Below are 23,306 nucleotides of genomic sequence, written 5' to 3'. Positions count from 1 at the left end.
TGGTGAATCCTCTCACCCTCCGCATCTCTGGCCTGTACCCCAGTTCTGTATGAATAAATAAATAAATCTTTAAAAAATATATATAAAACCTTTTTTAAGTCTATTATAGTACTCAAAAAATGGGTAATTTTACATAAATATGCAATAATTACAGAATCAAAAACATGTGAAAGTGCTTTACATAGCACTTCTTGAATAAAATGACTTAAAGCTCTGGCACTTGATTTATGTTGCTAGACAAATTCATTAGCTATCTCAGTTATCTTACCAGGGAAGCAACTCACAGTGCAATTGAAATAATACCTACCTGAGTGAAATCTCCCCTCCTGGCAGCTTTCACCCTCAATTTCAGTTCTCTACAGCTTCATCATGGCCACATCTTTCTTGGACCATCTTTACTATTCCATTTATAGGACCATGGTCTTAAGCCTGCTCTTTTTTCTTATCCAATCTAAACCCCACCAAGCAGCAACAGCAAGAACTATTTTTCTCTGTTACTTTGTCTTCTTGTTGAATCAACTGCACAAAGCCACAAGCCATAAGGATTCTCTACTAGTATTTTTAAAAAGCTACTGAAGAAAGCAGGCAAATGAAAATCACACCCTGCTAGGGGCAGGTCTCCCTATTCAGCCACAGCCTCCACTCTGAGCAGGTCCAAATTTCCGGGTCCTCATTTCTCCTTTTCCTTGAAAGGCTTTTTTGACTTCTACCAGTTAAACGTTGACTCATACTCCACTGGGTACCTCATGTATCATCTCCTGAGTGAAGCTCTTCTCAATCTCTACTCATTCTGAGACAGAGAGAAAGGCTCCTGTATTACTGGGTAAGTTCTTAGCACATCATTTCACACATATTTATTCATTTACTATTAATTAACTTATTTACTTACAGGACTGGGGAAAAATAACTGACTTTGTTCCTTTTTTATATTATGAACTTAGGGAATGGAAGATGTTGTTTTCCCCAAGCTGATATCTTCAATGCACAATGCCTAACACTCTGTGAAGCTGAGCACTTTTTTTATTATTATGGAAAACAGTGTGAATTAACATAGTGTGATTTAAAAGTGTGAAGATCGCATAAATGAACAGTCCCATAAATGAATCATAGTAATGATTATCTACCAGTGTTTGTGCTATCAATAGCTAAGTGCTCCTAACATATCTTTTGACAGGTACAGCAGTAACTACTCCTACTTTGTAATATTGACTCTAAATAAATTTTTATTTGTAACCATCAAATATCACACCCCTCCTTCATAAACAAGAAGAACAACTTACTATTTTGTTTCTTGTGTTACAAATATCTAATAATAACAGATATTACTGAATGTTTAGGAGAATTAGAATCAAATAATTTTTGAGTGCATGCTATGACAGAAGTATTTGTCAAAATTGGCAAGTTTCCTTCTCTAAACACTTTGCTTCCCATTCAGTCTTTCCACAGACATGCATGGATGCAGCACTGAGTGCGGAGAGATATGCAGACACTAAAGCCACAAAAATAAAGAAAATTGGGTCACATATTAATACAACTTACAGTCTGGTCCTCCTACACTTTCTCTGGGGGTTTGTTTTAATAACACATTTGTAACTCTCTCTGTCTGTTCGTTAACAGTGACTCTATCAGAACTTACATGAAAGGATTCATCAAACTGTCAGAATGTACCTCTTCAACTCTCTCAGGCACTAGAAAAGGAGGGAGTAAGGGAATTACAGGCATCAGAGATTTCTCTAAGCTATCATTCCATACAATGCTAAGATTGCCAGAAGTTCTCTAACCATGCGACAGGGAACACAGCCACCTTATATCTTTCCTGCTTTTGTTTTTTAATTCAGTACTCTCTCTTTTCTGTCCATACTTAGAATGCTTTGCTTATTTTCTTCTTTCACTTTCCTTTACTTAACTGTACGTTAGGCCTGCTAGGACCACATGCAGACATGTCTGAATGTAACACAGAACAATGCAGACCTCATTCAGATATGGGCTGTACCCCTCCCTTGCCAGCTTTGTCACCTAAGGAAACCTACTAACTCCTCAGAAACACCACCTCCTTATGAGCAAACTACAGACACAAATAACACAATCTGTCCAGAGTTAGAAGTCATGAACTCTCAAAGCTTGCTTTAGCTTTATGGGAACAATTTAGGAGGTTGATTCATCCTGTTGCATCCTGTCTTTTCCCAATCACCCTCTCACAGTGTAAACCTGAATGCCTGACTGTGGTTATCACACTGCTGCATCTAATCTCTTCAACATCTGCACATCTTTCTTTCTAGCGCATTTAACTCCATCAGACTTGGCATAAGACACATTTTCTCTTGGTTTATTTTTGTTGAAAATGAAAACGTCCCTGGTGCTCAGCTTCTTCGTAACAATTTATTATATAGTTGAGGTATTTATGTCATTGCCACAGCTCTTTCTTTTCACTTATAATGTAAATCAATCAAATTCCTTAACCTTCCCTTCTAACTGCTTGTTCAAGGAATTTTAATAACATTTCTCTAGTCTAAGCTTTAGAGAAGAGAGGATTCTTTCCATCTATAATAAAGTGGTCTAATATCTATATAGCTCAGAGATGCCTTGGATGAAAGACCAAAGAAAATGAAACATATGCTATTAATTTATACAGTTTATTGCATAGAGTTGGAGTGTGTTATAACAGAAGCTTGTCTTTACCCCTGGGCTGAATAAAAGATATTTGTCAGATAAAATAAGTGAATATTAAACTTGGTTCTTCATAATGTTTACCCAACATAGAAAGAATTAGGACAGCAAACACTACTATAAGAAAACTACATATCCCTTTGATATCACTGTGATGAATCCCACTTGATGAAAAACTTTACTAAATGTCAGCATCTTATTCATGAGTGCCCATTCATACTGGATGTCAAACAATCAAGGCACACAACAAATGATGATTGGGAGTTTTCATTTTAAGTATCTGATTCCACCCCTCCTAAATAAAATCCATAAAGATGTCACTAATACTTAAAGAAGATATAAATGTGGCTCAGACCAATCTCCCAAACTGAGAAATTTAACAAGACTTTGATGTATATTTAAGAAAAGAATAAAAAGCAACGATCATTATTTAAAAATACATATAGATTTCTGTAAGTCAAAATATATTTCTGTGAAAATCTTGCAAAAAGGAAAGTTAGGGGATATTGAAAAAATATTTCTGTGGCTCATTCACTAGGTTATTCAGCATAAGAAAACCTAACATATTGTAGAATTGAAATTCTGCACTCACTCTTTTTTAGACCTTCCATTGCTTTAGCAAGGATTTAATAGCAGTTTACTCTGTAATTTGTAATCCTACAAAACTCCAGACCCTAAAGTTTATAACTGTTTTTGTGCTGTCAAAAGTTCTAACTTGACACATTAACTCCTTTATGAAACTTTTTAATTTATAAAAAACTACTTGTGAAAACTTAGTAAAGTACCAAAGGTATTTGAGGTTATATAGAATACTCCTGAAACTTTATAGGTGTGAGATAAATCTCCTAAGTAAATGGAAACCACAAGTAATCTTTTTTGAAGACCAAGTGAGGTTAGCACCTTAACTCTTTATGAATCAAATAAATTCATACTCTTAACAAATTTTAAAGTCTTTAGAGCAGGCAATATACAGCCTTGTGAAAGCAATTTCCAGCTGACTAGCAAATGCAGGAAAACATTTCACATTAGCAAGACTTCTTGAAAGTAAATTTTTCTTATAAGAGATATTTATGAAAAGTAAGTTACGCCTGCATCATGGGGAAGTCAGGAGTGTGAAACCAAATTCTTTGGGGAATGAACATGTTTAAACTGATGGAGGAAAAAAGTCATAAAACAAGAATATCTAATTTTACTACATATAAAAAGGCAACTTGGAAAGGAGAGCTCATTAGCACCCCAAAAAAAGTACAAACAAAGTTAAGATAAGCCCATCTCCAGAGATAGTTGAATAGCCAGCATTAACAGTATTAGGGAGCAAATTTAGCCATGAGAGTTTTTATTAACTAAGTAAGCTGCAATTTAAACATGAAAAGGAATCTCAAATTAAAATGAGGAGGGAGGCTGAAGTTAATTAGAGATGACACTATGGAGACCAAATATGATCTTATGTTGTTATCAAGTGTTAATATTCTTTTAGTGGGACTGATATGAAAGACCTGAAAAGAGCTTACACAACTCAACAGAAACAAAACACATAGAAAAATGGGCAGCAGAGTTAAAAAGACACTTTTCAAAAGAAGAAATTCAAATCACCAACACTGAAAAAAATTCCAACGTTACTTATAACCAGAGAAATTCAAATCAAAACCACAATGAGATACCACCCATTACAATGCCACCTAAATGACAAACCAGAGTTGACTATGTTAAACAGTAGGAAGTCACTGAAAGCACTTTTTAAAATTTTTATCTTCAGACTGTAAAGGAGACTGGTATCAGGTAGAAACCAATGGAGGTTAGTCACCTAGAACGCAACCTAGGTCCACTAAAATGATTCAGAGACTCACTGAGATATTTGCTTCTATTCGTGCTGGACTTTAAATTCCTTGAGGCCACCATAATTGAAATCTTTTGAATTTCCAGTCTTAGCAAGATAGAGTGGCTGACTGTAGGTCATGTGATCTACTAAGGGGTGAGGAAAGATAATTATCCAATCTCAAATGTTTTCTCATTCCCTAAAGATTTCCCCAAATTAGAGAAAGTATTCAAACACAGAGTAAAAATATGACAATTATCCACACAGTTAACTTCCAGCCTTTACATATTTGAGAAGTGTGATACTAGCCTGATTTTATCTTTCTTTTTATAATATATTGGTTTGGTATATATGCTTGTAGAGTTTTATTCCCTTCATATTGGTAATTTGAAATTTCAGCAAGGATACGTCTAAATGAAAGTTTTCCTTCATTGACCTTGTCTGTTTGCTCACAAAGAAAATGACTTTCCTCCTTTAAGTAATTTTCTTTAATTATATACAAATAATATTTGATTATTTCTTTTCTTTCATCTGCAGTTGCTACATAACCTATATTAGCCATATGCCTGTAACTCTTAGACTGAAGTTCCATTCATTGTTTTTATTTCTACTTTAAAAAAATCATTTCATAAAACTTTTAGTTTTCTCAGCATTTTGAAATTCTCAAGTTTATGCACCACATCCCTAATTTTATTTTTATGTATTATATTTCTGCTTATAACTACCTCTAAGTAAATGTGCATTATAATGCTGCATTTTTAACATCAAATAATTTTCTCTTTAACTATCACACATGTTATCATCCTATTATGTTGCCCATACTTTCTTTATAAATATGCTGTCATTTAAGGAGGATAAAGCTTATAGATCTGAGGCCAAAAGGGGAGAACAGAACACAAGTGACTATGATGACAGTTAACAGGTGCTGTGGTGGTGGGAGACAAAACTTGAGGGGAGCAATCAAACACCACACAAAAATTAACAGTAATGTAAGAAAATACATTCAATAGGGGAAAAAGTAAATAAAAGGAGGCTAGATCTTTTTGAAAGACATTGGTGACACTAACTATTGTTTCCCATTTCTTCTAAGTTCCTCCAGCCCTTGTCTTGGTCCCAAATATTTTTTCTTAGGCCCTATACTTTATTTTTTTCCTGTTTTGTTTTACTTGTTTTGGTAATTTTTTGTTTATCTATCCTCAGACAAGGTGACATCTATCTAGACCTCACATCTGTCAACAAATTGGATGATGCTCTTTATGCTCTGTTTGAACCCCCTTTGCAGCTCTGCAGCTAAGCGAGAGCCTGCTATACACAGCTTCTTGCCAGATTTTCATCTACGATGCTCTGCTAACTGAGATGGGAGGTCACCTCTGCCACCATCTGACTCCAAAATCCCTATCCCAAACACCTATCAATAGTTCTCTGGTTTAAAATAATTTCATTGGTAAGAAACATGTATGTCAGACTACCCATTTCCACCTGAATTCTTGTTGACTGTCCCCTTCCTCTTCTGCTGATGTCCTAACTAGATAGTTAAGAGTTATTTATGGGTATAAGGAAACAGCATTTTGGCTTTCGAAAAGTAGTATTTTCTTTCTTTTTTTTTTTTAAAGATTTATTTATATATACCCACAAGAACTGGGGTATAGGCCAGAGGTGGGGAGGCAGTTTGAAAATACTCACCAGGGATAGAGTGGGGAGAACAGGTGGATCTACTGAAATATACTGCTGAGGGGAGCAGTGAGCAAGACAGGAGAAGTCTGGTGTGCCATGTGTTTCAGCTTCCTGGTGAAAGAGTGAACCCATGGTGTAGTGGCTGGCTCTAATTTGATAGCATTGTGCTTTAATCCCGGTGCCACCAGGAAGGCCCAAAAATAGTATTTTCTTTCGGGGACAAACTGTGAGTTCATGTAAGCTGGACATTCATGGGCAACTGTGGCCTTTTTTCTATCTCTAAATCGCAGCAGAGTATTCCTTGACTACCTACAGATAACAGCTCATATCATTAGGCAGGCCCGGGGAAGCTTAGGCCACCATGAACCTGATTATGTGACGAACGCCTTAGTGGCCTCCGGATAACTCTGCCTGTTATAACATCAGCACACATACTTTACTGAAACAAATATTTCTTGACATATGGTCACGATGCCTTCTATCTGTTCATAAAGCTTTTTCCTCCTTAGCACCTGGACCTTGGACCTCAGGCCATTGTCAAATGATCAGCCTTTACTAGCCTGTATGTTTTCAATCAGTGGCTCAAGACCTTCTCTCAAGTAGCAGAATCTTGCCTTACAAACATGGTCTCCAGCGGTTGTGCCCTTCACTGCCTTCCCACCACAAAGTGGCAACAAAATCCTTGTTGTAACAACTATAAAACAGAGGAACAAAAGCTCATCCTCCCTGTGATCATGAGAATATAAAAAGTTCAATAATAGGGCCCTCCCTGGTGGCGCAGTGGGTTAAAGCACAGCACGAAGAAGCCAAAGCCACTTCGATCCCCACCCCTGGAGGTGACCCACATGGTGCAGCAGACCTCTCCTGGCCTGCCTGCTGCTCCCCACAGCAGTGTACTTCATCGATCTGCCTGTTCTGCTCCCCACTCTGTCTCTGGTGAATCCTCTCACCACCCCTGCACCACTGGCCTTTACCCCAGTTCTGTATACATAAATAAATAAACTTTAAAAAAATGTTCAATAATAGATATTTTCATTCTGTTAACCTTAAAATATAAATATTATATTCACACATGTATAGTGCATACATATTTATGTAAATATTTGAATATTATAAATACACACATCGTTTCTCCCAGGATTTTTTAACTGTTAATTGCCCCTGGTTTATATTCTTTTTCATTTTTTTATTTTTTGAGGTCTTAATAGATATTTTATTTTTAGAAGGGGAGTGGTTGCAACAGCTAGACATATACTATTTTAACTTTAATGTTTTTAATTTACATCTTTATTAGTATTTTGAAAATATAGTATTTCTCCCCTCAGGTGTAGTTACCATAGTAACTATGGTACTACTTTCCTTTGGTAAACTATGGTACTTTACTTTCCACCAGAAACTTTTTGCTATGTTTATTTTGTAAAAATACTATCAATACTTTGTAAAATCTGGGTATTTAATTCTTAAAATATTCCAGATAGAAATAGTTTTCAGATAACCTGTGAGTCATGGAAAAATAAATGAGGCTATGAATTAAGCTACTAATTCCTCTATAAGCAAGAAACTTATTCCTAAAATTTATGTTCAATACAATAGCTATTTTTCTTTAATTAATAAAGAAAATATTCCTTTCTCAATGAAAGTTTTTGGATCTGCTGAGATGAAGGTAGGGAAAGCATGGGAGAAATAAAAATGAATACATTGGCTAGACAGGAATATGACCTAACCCCACCAAGATGCAAAAAGTAAGCATGTAAAATTAAACTATTTAATCTTTTATTTTTTGGAACTATTTCCTATTCCCATATGTTAATGCATTTAACTGCCTTAAAATAAAATTAACTTATAACTTATTATCCATTGTCAATAGTTGCTAGCATTTTATATTCTCATGCATCAAAACACTATAAACTAAAGTTTGTTTCATCAGACATCCATGGCCTTTCAATATAGCATTTACTTATTAAATATATATATACTCAAGTGGTCATAACTAGCCAGAGTTTCTTACTTTCATTAAACAGTTTCACCAGTTTTAGAATATACTTTCAGTAGTTTTTTTTTTTAAGATTTATTTATTGGCCCTCCCTGGTGGCGCAGCGGGTTAAAGCACCGCATTGAGAATCTAAAGCCGCTTCTGCATGAGTTCGATTCCCGCCTGCCCCGGAGGTGACCACATGGTGTGGCAGACCTCTCCTGACCCGCCCACTGCTCCCCTCAGCAGTGTACTTCATCCATCTACCTGTTCTGTTCCCGCTCTGTCTCTGGTGAAGCCTCTCACCGCCCCTGAGCCTCTGGCCTATACCCTGGTTCTGTATGCACAAATAAATAAATCTTTAAAAAAAAAAAAAAAAGATTTATTTATTTATTCATACAGAACTGGGGTACAGGCCAGAGATGCGGAGGGTGAGAGGATTCACCAGGGACAGAGCAGGGAGCAGAACAGGCAGATGGACGCAGTACACTGCTGAGAGGAGCAGCGGCGGGGACCAGGAGAGGTCTGCCAAGCCATGTGGATCTCCTCCGGGGCAGGCGGGGATCGAACTCATGCGGAAGTGGCTTTAGCTTTAGTGCAGTGTTTTTTTTGTTTTTTTTTTTAAAGATTTATTTATTTGTACATACAGAACTGGGGTACAGGCCAGAGGCTCAGGGGTGGTGAGAGGCTTCACCAGAGACAGAGTGGGGAGCAGAACAGGTAGATCAACGAAGTACACTGCTGAGGGGAGCAGAGGGCGGGCCACGAGAGGTCTGCCACCGGGACAGGCGGGAATTGAACTCATGCGGAAGTGGCTTTTTAGCTTCTCAGTGCAGTGCTTTAACCCACTGCGCCACCAGGGAGGACCACTTAGTGCAGTGTTTTAATCTGCTGTGCCACCAGGGAGGGCCAGGTTTTGTTTTTTAACTTTATTTTTTGTTTCTTACATCATTTAGTTCCCAGAGTCCTCCCACCATCCATCACCTGTGAACCATCACCATAGTCCTTTGTGTTCATCTTCTCTTTTTCCACCCCTTTCTTCCCTCTCCCTTGCCATATGCCTTAGATCTATGGTTAGCTTACTAGCTTGTCTTTTTTCTTGACCTTTTGTTTGATTTCTCTGTATTCCACATATAAGTGAAACCACCCAATAGTTATCTTTTTTCTTCTGACTTTTTTTGGCTAGCAGAATTCCTTCCAGATCCCTTCATAGTTTCATAAAATTTTTAAAATATCCTTCATCAAAAGCAGATCCTCAAATTCAAGGCCAACTAGATAGACCACAAAAAAAATGCTCTAAACAGATTTATACCACTAGAGATTTTAACTAACTAGCCTATGATCACGTAATGTCCTACACTTTCTGCATTTATGCCTTGTGTATTATGTAACATCTTACCTCAACACTTACTAAAATGATTGTATAATCCTTGTTCTATTGGGATAAAGAAAATAAGAAATTCCTCTAAAACTATACATTCTAGATCTTACACGTCATTCTTTAGACAGATTCTAATGTTGTTTTCAGCAAATGTTATCCATAAAACCACTGGAGAGTCTGCTAAAATGCATATTCCCAGGCCATTCACCAAATCTGTGGAGTCAGATTTGGTACTAAGTGACTGAAAATTTAATGCGGGGAAAGAAGGAAGGATCTGATTTCATTTTGCAATCCCATTCTGAGGGTACTGCATATAAAGAACCAAAATCAAATTTCAGAAGTCCATTAGCATCTACTCTATCTGAAGCAGTTTGATAAATAGTTCCCAAATACTAGTAACTCAAGTCACTACTTGTATCGACTTAAACTAGCCAGGTGGTTCCCATGTGGTAGGGTACTGAGCCATTTGCAAAAGCAATGTTTCCCCAGCAGCCTCTCCAGCTCAATGAAATACAGGCACACAATGGACTGCCCAACATATCTCAACCACCTGTGAGAAAACTAGACTCAGATGTCACCATTCTGGTAAATCTCATGAGAGTTTCACATTCCTGCCATAAATAAGCTTCTAAGAGCTATCTTGAAACTCAAATGTTATTCTTTTTGATAACCTCGTTATCTGAAGGTGTTACTTCAGGCATATTATAAAGTTGTTTCTAATACTATAACCAACCAAAACCAATTCTGATGCAATCAGTCTTCTACATTCAAGGGTTTGAAATGAAATGCTGCTGAGACAGCAACCAAAACTTTCAGCTTAACAGTGAAAAGCTGCCAAAGGTAATTTGTTCATTATTTTAAGCCTCTAAGCTGGTCTACAGACATTTAGAAGTCCAATGATTCTGCTGAAAGAGATTCTCTGAAATGGCTTCTGATCTTCATTTGGTAGTCCCAAATAATAAACATACATATCCCATGGTCATTAAACAACACTGTTGATTCATCTGCTTTAGTTCTATGAATATTTAGTCTATGCAGCCATAATTCAAGATGAGCATTCCACTGGTTCATTTTCAATAAATATTCTTGTACATATATGTGTGTGAGATAATTAGGAAAAAACAACTCTGCTAAGTTCCAGAGGAACATCTTAAAACTTAATTAAGGCAACCGAAGTATATTAGCTATACATGTAAATAATACTCAAATTAGAAAGTAATTTTCAAACTGATTGCTACATCAATTAGAATGTTGTTTATATCCACATGGTAAAATGGAGCATTTTAAACAATTGAATTATCCCTAGACAATTTCTATGCATAGTCTCTTTAAAAGTCTTCAACTACTAGGATTAGTCTTTATTAATGTCCCCTACTTGTCAGTGATGGTTGGTCTTCATATTTCATCAGCTTAAGACCACTCAAGATCGTCAAACATTATATCATCACAAACTGCTACTGTTTGGGTAGATACTGTCACCATCAGACAACCAATGGAAGGGAACAGAGATCAAAAGAAGATAGAAAACACCCAAATTACAGTACCTTGCACTGTGAGGAACACAGAAGCAGTTGCTGATCCTCCTTCACTGGAAACCACACAGTGATACTCTCCACCATCAGTAAATTTCACACTCCTTAGCTCCAATGAGAGGTTTGCCAAGATCCTCATTCTTGCTGGATCTGCCAGTCTGGCTTCTCTGTCACTTCTGTGCCAGGTTAGATTGTAATCCACCTCACTGATGACAAAACATGTCAAAACTGCTCTTTCTCCAGGAGCGACTGTAACATTATTAGGCACTTGGACGACTGGAGGAGGCTCTGTGTGAAAGGAAAAGACTCAAGTCAAGAGACACACTTAGTGATGAGGTTCAAAATTTAATGAGCATGTACTGGATATCTAGTAGGAAAGGTACAGTACAACAGAACTCATTCATTAATACCTATGTCTTTGACCTCAAGAGAAATTTATCATCTAATTAAAAGATGCTTAAAAAGCAGGACGTATTTACATACCAACGTATATTCAAGTCCAAATCTATAAATTATCAGTGTGAGAATCAAAGAAGCATGACCAAAAGATTTAGGGTTGTGGAATGAAGAAAATTTTGATTTGAGTTTTGAAGAATTTTTTTTTAATTCAAAATACACCTTTAATCTTTTATAGAAAAGGCACATATAACAATACCAACTTTAAGGGCAGTTACAATCTCATTAAGAAAACACAATACAACACAAAAATATGCGTTATCTCCCAATAGGGATAGAGTGCTTTGACTTAAGAAGATGAAGTCAACAATAGGGAAAGACCTTAAATAAAAAGAAAGCTACCTATAAAAAAGTCATTGAGTAATGCATGCACATTTCATGGTCAAAAGTCACTTTCCAATTGAATATTTACCCATCACCCTAGAGAGAATTACTACACTTCTAGTTAGTTTTGAGGATAAATCTATGTGCTCCTCTAAGGTCCATTCTACTCAAATGCTCTAAAATGATTTTCATTGAGCAATTAACATGGTAATAAAAACTTTGGTGAGCTTGGTTACCAGGAAACCCTTGAATCTGCTTTAGTTTACATATGAAAAAGTATTTCAAGATTAAATTTTTTCGTTAGTTAATCAGTTAATTAATTAGCTAATTAATTAATTAGTTAACAGAAGAATGTCATAAGCTTAGATCCAATATGGCAATACCTGAAGAGAAATGCGTGTATTTTTCATATTTTACTTTATATTTATCCCTGCTTTCTAAACATTTTGGAGTACATGCTACTTTAAATTATAGAAAGCAGACAGAATTCTTATCATTCAACTATATTTCTAAAAATTTGAAAAATATGAAAATAGCTGGTGCATCAAGTGAAAAGAGTACATGACAAAGTCAAGTAGCTCTGATTTGGGTTTGACTATTTGACAGACTGAACTGCAAATGCTTTGTTAAATTTGAATGTTTGATAACCACTGGACAATATTTCAGAATGTCTCGTGAAACATTTGAACACACTCATGTGAGATTCAAATTTAACTAGACATCCTAAGTTTCTATTTGCTGATCTGGTCTACTTCGCAGTTGCTCTTCTTCTACCCTTACCTAGCTGTGTGAGTTTATTTAAGGCCAAGGTATTCACAGTGTTTGCTTCCCTAGCTGAAAAAAACAAGATTAAATCAGGTGATCCTAAAGTTGCCTTCCATGCTAAGGATTTATGCTTCTATGATATAAGTAGTGTAGACCAACAAAACCCAAAAATAATCCTGCGTGTGTGTTCACAATCTATCAAATCTTCCTGAAGAAAACAAATATTTTATATAGTTTCGCTTTTTAGTTCTCTTGAAACAAACTTCTTCAATTAGAATAGAGAATTTATTTTGGAGGAAAGGTAGAAAACCCGATCTTATTTTTAAAATATTTTTTAGAGCTAATATTGTTTTACACTGCTGTTTCCATAACAGAACAGGATCCACTGCTTCAGGTATTGCTGCCATAGTGCACCCATCATCATAAATCCATAGCTTACTATCGTAGACTCTTGTAGCTACCATCCTAGGCTAGAGATTTTGGATAATTTTTAGAGATTATAAAATGCCATATGATGGACATGTAGGCAACGCTGAGGGAACACTAAAACTCCCCTTAGGTACCAAGGCACACATTCCCTAGTGGCTCTCTTTGTCAGCTGTTGCAAGCTGACAGCCAAGAGACTAACACATTCAGGGTTAAGCCTTTTTTTAGTGCAATGCAGTAAATCACTTAATCAGCCAGTTTTTCCTCAATTTATAGCCATCCAGTTTCAGAGCACCTGGTGAGATCAACTGAGATCTCTGTAGTGACTTCATCCCAATTTAACAACTTCTACTTCCCTATTCCCTTATAAGAGCTTTTACCCTAGAAAATTCCCTAATAGCCTTCTTGCATATAAACTCTGCCTGAGAGTCCATTCCCTTTCAAACATAAATTTAAATAAGTAAAATGCCAACTTTTTAATAACAAACAGGCACAGATGAAATTTGAAACAAGGACATACAATACCATCACTGCATAAATACCTAGAGATAATAAATATTATACACACTGAAATATTTATGCATGCATAGCTAAATTTGGTGGGGCTGAGAGAGAGATGATGAAAGAGAATTATGGAAGTTAAAGAAGGAGGCCAAGATTAGAGGAGGCCAAGATTACACATTACCATAGCCTGGTTTTAGGAATATAAGAGGCATTCCTAAGTGCAGTATGCCTGAGGTGAGAATTAAAGGATGAGAAATGGCACTGCAAAAACTGAGACCTGAAGCATAACAAATGTAGAGACCTAATGACCCAAGAGATCACATACATAAAGATCACTGGACTGTCTGGGAATCTGCTTTTGATCACTGAACCGTCTGATAAAAATGGGCCATTTGCCTGCTTTGGGTTTCAGATTAAATAGCTGTAAAATGATCAGGTAGTGCAAGATTATTTCCAAGTCACATATTGTTCTAAAATAAAGTTACAAATATAATTTAAGATTGTCTGTCATTGACATATCCTTGAAAGCTTTTCTTTCTCTACTCAGTGTTTTACTTCAACTATGAATTTTAGTAGTATGTGTGTGTGCGTGCATTCATGAATGAATATGTTTGGGGTAGGGTCACTGTACTCAGAAAGAATGCCAGTAGAGAAAAATTAACATAACTTTGTAAATGTACTAAACTATCAAATATCTTTTGAAAAGAATTCTTTCCTGCTTCTGCAATTTTATTCATTCGTTTTTATGTGTTTATATGCAATAAAAGATATGTTTTACTCCATTTTTCATTAAAACAATCAATAATCAACATTTCCAATGAGTCCAAAATCCTAAAATATGTCAACTAAAAGAAAATGCTGGAAAAACTTGGAGTTACATATTAACAGAATTTGAGCTTTTCTTTAAGCTTGTTTGTGTGCCCTACTGCTTGACAAAATAACATCCACGGTGACATCAGCACATCACTATCCTATAATGTCTCATTTCTTTACACTGCTGTACAAATACAAGTTCTAACTCTATGTTTATATATAGTTGAGCCAGTGTGGAAGTTAGTAGTTCCAGCAGTGGGGCCTCTGGCCAGACTAAGAGGTTAAGGGGTCTCTAGAAATTGGTAGAATTTTGATGCTGGAAGGGAAAGTAACAGTTAACCTGTAAAGAAATATCCTCTAGTTCAAGTCCAAAAGGGTATTTGCTGACTTGTGACTTGTGCTCTTATAACCACTGACATAACCATCAGTGTCTCTGTCCCCTTTTTTCATAATTGACAATGTGGAATACAATTCCTGAAAACTGGCATGGGCACAGTGAGACCACTGTTTGACTGGCACAGAGTAATCCTAACAGAACATGTGTAGGATGTTGATATGAATGCTGCAAAATAAGTCAAATTCTTAAAGTCAGTTTGAATGTTCTTATTGCCACTTCCCAGTTATTTACCAGGTATTAAAATCAACTCACTCAAACCTCTTTCCCTTTTGTCTTCCACTTAATTAATATTGCTGAAAAAAAAAAAGCCTCAGTGCTCTCAAGTGTTTGTTTTCTCAGAAGCTGAGGAATGTTGACACTATTCCAGTGCTTTTTATAATTACAGGAGATGAAGAAAATGAATAGTTTATGAGGCATGTCAAGTTACTAAATTGTTTCAGAAGACAAACTTTATTTTTCTAAGAATAAGCAAATACAAATAATTTACTGCAAGAATATGTTTGCATGCCTCTGTTTCATAGTTCAACTTGTACATACTGATAAAAAACATAATTCTTGGCTTTTGATTACCACAGTTGTACAGTTATAAACCTTCTTTTGTCTTAAATTATCTGAAGAAAATGCACATCACTACTGAATGCAGGTACAGACATTGCTATAAATTCAACAGCCACATTTAGATCAGAATGTGTTAAACACTCAGCTACACAGGTCTGTAAGATAATGCTGGGCATTTAGGATAGATCACCAAAGAATGGATAACTTTGAGCGCTTAACTGGAAACTGTTTTTGAAAAATATTCCCTCTGTTCTCTTTATTGTACACTAATTGCAATAAAGTCATTTTCTATTAAGGTCTTATACAGTTAAAAAAAAAAAGAAGAAGAAGAAAAGAAAGAACTAAGTCAAAACCCAGTTTCCAATAAATTCTAGATAAAAATTGAATGACTCAAATCCTGATCACTTACAATTATGCTATGCTAGTATTTTTTATTTAATTTCATAATTATTAGAGATTAGAAGGAAAAATTATTTTCCCACTAAAATGTTTCCAATTAATATTTACTATTACATGCATTAGATTGCCGACCAAGGAGTGACCCACATGGCGCAGCAGACCTCTCCTGACCTGCCCGCTGCTCCTCTCAGCAGAGTATTTCAATCCATCTGTTCTGTTCCCCACTCTGTCTCTAATGAATCCTTTCACCTCCAGCCCCTCTGGCCTGTATCCCAATTATCATATGCATAAATAAATAATTTCATTTATTTTTATGTATTATTATTTTTTAATATACCTTTAAAAAAATAAAAAGAATTGGCCTAAGGATGGTCAAACTGCTCAAATGTAATGAAGCCAAGATTAGTAAGCAGCCTACTTCTTTCATAGCTACATAAATTTTCATAGGTACATAAATTCCCAAGCAATTGCAAGTGATAATTACCTGACACATCAAAAAATGTCTGTGCCCGGCCAGTGCCTGCACTGCTGACAGCCACGCACTCATAGAGGCCTTCATCCAACAGTGTGACCTTTTCGATGTCCCAGCTCGCACTGCCAGATTCTCTGGAGGAAGGAAAGACAAGCGCTTTCAGATACTGTAAGTTCAAGACCAATATAAAAGCAGTGATCCCACAGCTTTTCTGGAAGCATTCATGAAAAAAATGTAAAAAAAAAAAAAAAAAAAAAGTTGATCACCTCAGAGTTCTTTATAGCTTGAAATTACACAGTAGTTTTTTTTTTTAACATTAGAAAATCAAGACTCTCTTGTCAAAGTGAAAAACACACACACACACACAAAAAATAACCACTGCTATGCAGATTTTAAATTTTTCAAGAGACATTTTTGGGTTATGTCAAAATATAAGATAAACAGCTGGCAGAGAAACATTATTAAATCCTCTCTCCTTCTCTATCATTTCCAGTTTTGGGGAATGTCAAGTAAGGTTTTTAACCTGGTTTCTAACCAGCTAATTCACAAATCTGATAGAATAAAATAAATTATTTTTATCCCAAAAAGATAAATTCTTTTTCACATTCTAATATATAAGGCCTGCACGAAAGCTACCTGCCCTATTTACCATAGCTGCTTTTGTGTGTCAGTATTTTCCTTTAAAAAATGTTTTATTTCATTGGTAATATTGGTTTACATCATTGTGTTATATTCGGTAATCACTTACATAAAAAACTTTGCTATATTATATAATTGTTCATTTAATAAGTATTTCTACTTTGTTCTTTAACAGCTTTCAAATTGTTCCTCATTTTCTGGAAATGTTTTAACAATACATATTTAAGTTAACATTCAATCATTTAATTTAACATTTAAATATTCTACTAATTTGCAAAACAGGTATTATTTTGTAAAAATATGAAATGTCATAAATATTTTCATTTTCTTTTGTCAACCTTCTGTGGCTATTTACAACCTTTTAAATATTCAAGATGCAGAATGAATGAAAAGGATATTGTGAAGCCAAGACACTGTCCACTGAGTCTAAAGGTGGTGGCAGATATAATACCTCACATTAATAATTCCAAACCTCCCTCAATGAGGACAAACCATACCCATCATCAAACCACTAAAGGAATTAAGGAGTACTTCATATATATATATATGTATGTGTGTGTGTGTATTGTGTGTGTGTATATATACATATACACACATACATATGTGTATATATACATATGTATGTGTCTGTGTGTATATATATATATTATACATATAATATATATATACATATATAGCACTAACTTAGAACTTATGAAAGTCACCCAAAATATATATCTGCCATAGAAAACAAACTATGCAAGGTCATTATTCAGATATTTAAATAATAAACATTTACTTCAATTACTATTGCTTCTCAGTTGTATGTCCACAAGTGCCAGTGGTCATTATTGTTACATTCAGAAGAAAGAGAAATAAAACTTGACTCTATGCTACAATGGTCACCCACACTGTATCCTGAATGTTTAGAGGCAGTATGCAAAGTACAGAGTATAAACTGAGTGTCTAGTAAGTACCCATAAGTTTCAGGAAGGAAAAAAAATCAAATACACATCTTTCATGTCCTCTGTAATGCCAACTTTAGAGCTAAACATACATTAAGATTCATCAAAATGTACACGTTTTAAAACAGAAAGCAGTAATTTGTCTAGTCCTCTGTCCCTCGTTTCTTTTTTTTTTTAAAGAATATTGAGGTTCAGAGAGGACACTTAATTGTTTTTTAAGTTACAGAACTAATTGATAGATTGCTTGAAGAAAATTCTTTACAGATATACTCTCTTGTTTATGCTATAGTGTATGAAAATAATCTCTTTTTTTTTTTTCATGTTGCCGTCTCAGTTGACAATAAGACTATAATGTGGTTACAATAAAAAGTTTTGACAGGATGGTTTCAGGAATAGGACAAAGTACATGTCAAGTAAAAATACATCGAAATGCTTATATCCCCTGGTGAATCAGACACAAAGATTAAATCCCATGTCTCAAATTTAAATAATCTAGGGAAGAAGCCTGAAAGTGAATCAGGATTGAAGTATCTATCACCAACCATCCCTAATTTTGTCATCAGCTTTTCATATCCAAAGAACTTAATATATGTCAACAGGTTTCATATTCTTCTAGTATTAACCAGTACAGCTGATTTCTCATCAGTCAGTCTTGGTACAAACCAAGGAAGAATAATAAGCCTTCTATTATCATTCCTAACTAATACACTACTAGCATCATTGCTTATTATGATCACATTTTGATTACCACATCTCTGGGTCACAGAGCTGGAAGAATGAGAGAAAGAATGCTTGTGGTTTACCTCCCAGGACCTGTGTGGAATTAATGAATTAATATTTATAAAGAATCTCAAGTGTTTTGAAAAATGTTACCACTTATACATAAAGAAGAATTAGTTGATTTCATCAATCAGTTATGTGGCAGCTATTAAACATGAAGCTGAACAAGTCATGAAAATATATTAACTTTTTAAAAATGTAGCAGGAAATAATGCAATTCAATCTTGAAACAAAGGAAAACTTTCTGAAATTATAATTACCATTCCAGCCATAGTTTTGTTTAAAGTGACCCTCATAAAGAGATCATATAAGCTAAAACTGTGAAATATTTAACATGTTAAACAAGTTATTTATATCAATATTGAACTAATAGCATAAAAATTTTGTAAAAAATTCCTCGGGTCGTCCCCCAAATGTAGTTTGTTTTATAATAAGCTAAAAATTATTTTCCAGATATTATCCTAGTTTTGGAAGTGTACTTAATATATCAGTAGGTTACTAAAAATTGACCCATCTTCAAAAAGGAAGACCCACCTCCAGCCCACTCCAGCTGACTGCTATACATAATAGCCACCCAGGATTTTGCTCCTCCATCATCCCACTCAGCACATCATAGGTCTCCCTGCCCTCACCTTCTTCTCTTCTCACCCTGGCTCACGGGACTCCCACTACGCAGCTCCTTCCTGTCTTTTTTCTCACATGTTGAGTCCACTCTGGACTTCTGCATTACACTTGCTGTGTCTGGTGTGTGGGTACCTTGTCCCAGATAGCTGCATGACCCCATTGCTCAACAATTGCAGATCTTTGCTCAAATACCCCTTACCCTGAATTTTAAAATGGCAACCTGGCCAAAACCATACATACCCTACCTATGAACCTTATCCATGTCAATGAATCTGACTTACCTTTTGCCACATCACTTGTCAGATTCACTTTAAATAAGATACAGAGACATATGTACTGAAAGCTTACGCTTCAGGGCCTTCCAAGGTATCTAACTTTGCCTTCATAAATTTAAGTCTTAACAAGATACTCTTAAATTATATAAAATGCATATTTTATAAAACCTTAATCAACCCTTGAATGCAGTCTAACATTTATTATATTATCATATTATATCTATTATCTTTTTTTTATTTTTTATGCTCCTCTGTAATAGTGCAAGCTCCATTAGGACACAGATCTAATTCTATATAATTCACCGTCATGTTCCAAAACTATGGTGCAAACAAGTGAGAATTTCCAATGAAAAAAAGTATCAAGATGTTTGATGTTCTAAGATATTTACGCACTTTAAATACTGATCTACTCCAAGGGTAGCTCCATTTCTGACAAAGTTCAACGTAAAGGGTAAAAGACTCTCAACAGAGCAAGGGATCTGGCCCCGCTGCAGGTAGTATCCTGGGGTGTTCCTGGGCATTGTGACCTTGGGAGCATCTAGGAAAAAAGAACATGGGCAAAAAGGTCATGATGATATCGGTACTTCTTATTAATCCATTTAAAAGCTTCCTGCTTAAATTATTCCTGTAAATTTGCTGCATTTCAATTAATCTAAATCACTTACATCATTTAAATAATCTTTTTATGTTCAGAGTTCGTTAATTAGTGGATATTACTATAATCCCTTTACTAAATATCTACTGAATATTAATTAAGATTTTATTTCATTAATTTTCGGATACATCATTGTTTTTTTGTACCACCACAATAGAAAAAAATAGTAAAGTTGTAACACATCATCAATTGTAAAACACATTCTGATTTCCAAAATGTAAATATATGAAAGGAAACCACATATCTAGAATCAAGTGCTTAAATTGTTTTCTCGAGTGGGGAACTGATTTTTAAGAATCGAATAGATTTTTGTAGGATTAAACTTGAAAAGCCAAACCAATAAACTCTGTATATTGTACATGAGGAAACATCAAGGTTTGCTTTATTGTCCTCATTCTACAACTACTAAAAACAACAGCTATAGAGTAATTTTTGTATCCCCAAATCACAAGCCTATGTTAAAATGATAAACAATTGTCCCTTCAGCAAACTCCAAGAGATAAGAAACAATCCTTCTCTAACTTTGTCAATTCATCATTCAAACTGCAATCCTAGCAGGTGAGTCATCAATCTTGAGAACTAGCCCAAATATACACAAATTAAAATACTATCTGTGTCTCTAAATAATTCCTAACCAGTAATCTAATCTCTCCATAATATTGAATATATATTCTAAGTAACTGCTTAATATTTAAACAAATAATCAAAGGCAGAATCATTACCTGTTGCTTACAATAAACTATTATTCACAAAGTATAAGACTTCTGTCAATCATATATAAACATTGAGATAGTTTGGTCATATAATAAACACATATGCCAGAATTTCTTTGTGGACTATTGGCCCTATATATTCCTAGTCCATTTCTTAAGCTGATATAATCAAAATTTCATATCTATAATCAATGAGCTTTAACACAAAACTTTAAATGTACTAGTTTATGGTTATGAAATGTTGCCTTACTCAAAGTGTAAATGCTCATCAGTCTGATGTCTCGGTAACTTTATAGTTTATTCTTTTTATAGGACCCCATTACTCCCTTAAGCCATCAATATCCCAGTGTTGAATAAAATGATATCTCACCAGGGATAATACTAGAGAAGGAAACACTGGATACTCTCTGGAAGAGGTAATCATCTTTATCATAGCCTGTTACTTTGAGAAAGAAAGCTTCATTTGGAGGTGTGAAGTCAGAAATATTCCATACGCCATAAGGTTTTCTATCTGGGTAATATTTAACAGGAATAGTCTTAAGAGAACGGCCTGAGATACTCAGAAGTTCAAGACGATCTACTCTGGCTGGAACGGAAATTCCAGAAGTATTCAGCAGCACGTAGGTCGGTATTCCTACAAGAGAAAGACTGTCATCATGTACAGGTACATGAACTTGGAAGTTATAGATTAAATAAATAATTACATTACAATAACAGGTAACCGGCACCATAAAATGAGTACTATATGCTCTCTACAAATTGTGGCCTGCTGTAGAATCCTTTCATGTATAAGACTGTTCTGTCAAATCCAGAAAAATGTATAAAACCTAAGTAATGACCTATTTTAATTATGCTTATTGTAGAATAATTCAAATCCAAAAAAAATGTATAAAACCTAAGAAATTACTTATTTTACTCAGGCTTATTGTAGAAAAATTGGACAAGTGAATATTGTGCTGTGTTTGATGACATGAGTATTTTTAAAGATCTACTGTTTTTTATCTTAGAAACTACTGTAATAAAAAACTAAACAAACAATAAAAATGGAGCTGGTATGATTCAGTTTTCTTTTTAGCTAAGAATTATAAATCTTCATGCATGAATAAGAAGAACAAGTTTAAAAAATCAGCAATTGCATCTGTAAACATACGATGGTACACAGTGTCTTTAATCTTTTAGTTATATATACACATATACAATCCACATTTTCACCTTGACAACAAAGCAATTTGTACATGTTAATTAGAAAAAGCCTCATGATCTAGGTCAGAAGTTTTATAAAGTTTAGTAAGCTTGGGAATTAATTGGGGTACAATAGCCTTGGGCTCTTCCTTGTGTGATTCCAATTCAGGAGATCTGGAGTAATTTCCTTATCACTGGTCTTAGAAATAAACTTTGAGAAACCATAATCAGGTCTCAATCACATTTAAAGTACAAATATTATGTTTGTGAATTTTATTGAAAATTAGAAAATGATATAGTCACAATCTGAAAAATACTTTGCACTTAGATTTCCACTATGCCAAGTTAAGTAATATGCATACACACACCTTGCACTGGTCTGCTGACTGTTTTCTTGAAGTCCAGGGTGGGTTTTCGGGAAAAACCAGCTCGAAAATCAATAGTACTGAGGCCAGTGATGCGAACAGAGTGCCTTCCACTGCTGGAAGTCTGAAACATGTCAATGATGAAATCTGTCAGCAGCTGATCCGGATGCTTGTCACACTGAACACTCAGCAGGAGACAAAACTTCAGCATTTAATTAGCAATGACATCCAGTCACACAGACTCAGAACCAGGTGTTATGAATTGGACTGCTTCTACATCTTAAATGCAAGTTTTATAATATAGACCCCAGGGGAATGTTCTAAAATATAATTCAGTAACACATTTCACACCCAGTGGTAAAAGATATTGGTGATGATTCTCTAGTGAATGTACTTGAAAATCTGTAAAAACTCTATGAGTTCATGGATCTTTGTTTTGCTTTTTAAATTGGAGTAACACTACATGATGACAGCATATAAGATTCAGATGTGTATCATTATAAATTAACAAATCCTAGAAATGCCTATGGAATTGAGACCACCAGAGAGGGAGGTAAGAGGTGAGCAAAGTTTGAGGGGACTCGATGATCTATGGTTGAGGATTATGGGTACCGTGGTGGGGATTGTCATGAGGTAACAAACCCCTGAAGAATTGTGAGCCTATACCATTACTCTCTACATAAGAGGGAGAGTTGAAACTCTTGAGAGGAGAGAAGCAGACACATAATGGGGAGGGGAAAGAAGGATGGAGGCAAGGTATAAAAAGAAAAATACAAGATGTTTTCCCAAATATACAGGTAAAGCTACGAAGTTCATGGCACATATTATTAGTGAATTTCCTATGCAATTTGTGAAGGTGCTAGCTTTTTCCTTTGCCAAAGTACAAAAGATTAAAATCTGCACAATCAGGAGGTAAAGAGACCATAAGACAGTAAACTTACAGAAATCTCAGTAATGTTGGGAGAAAACACTG

At 35.2% G+C, this 23,306-nt stretch overlaps 1 protein-coding gene across 1 annotated transcript in view; it reads right to left on the bottom strand.

Moving 5' to 3' along the window:
• Positions 1 to 23,306, bottom strand: part of HMCN1 (hemicentin 1) — a 442,964-nt gene that overhangs the window by 261,414 nt on the left and 158,244 nt on the right. Inside the window, exons 7-11 of the mRNA XM_004688154.2 lie at positions 22,337 to 22,457; positions 21,157 to 21,420; positions 19,812 to 19,956; positions 16,169 to 16,290; positions 11,055 to 11,330 (exon numbers count right to left, since the gene is read on the bottom strand). Coding sequence (XP_004688211.1) covers positions 11,055 to 11,330; positions 16,169 to 16,290; positions 19,812 to 19,956; positions 21,157 to 21,420; positions 22,337 to 22,457 — 928 coding nt within the window. The remainder of the gene's footprint in view (positions 1 to 11,054; positions 11,331 to 16,168; positions 16,291 to 19,811; positions 19,957 to 21,156; positions 21,421 to 22,336; positions 22,458 to 23,306) is intronic.

This window comes from Condylura cristata, unplaced genomic scaffold (genome assembly GCF_000260355.1).
Source record: "Condylura cristata isolate star-nosed mole 26May11 unplaced genomic scaffold, ConCri1.0 scaffold00024, whole genome shotgun sequence".
Taxonomy (NCBI): Eukaryota; Metazoa; Chordata; class Mammalia; order Eulipotyphla; family Talpidae; genus Condylura; species Condylura cristata.
The sequence above is the reverse complement of the archived record's forward strand: the minus strand, read 5'-3'. Positions and strand labels throughout refer to the sequence as shown.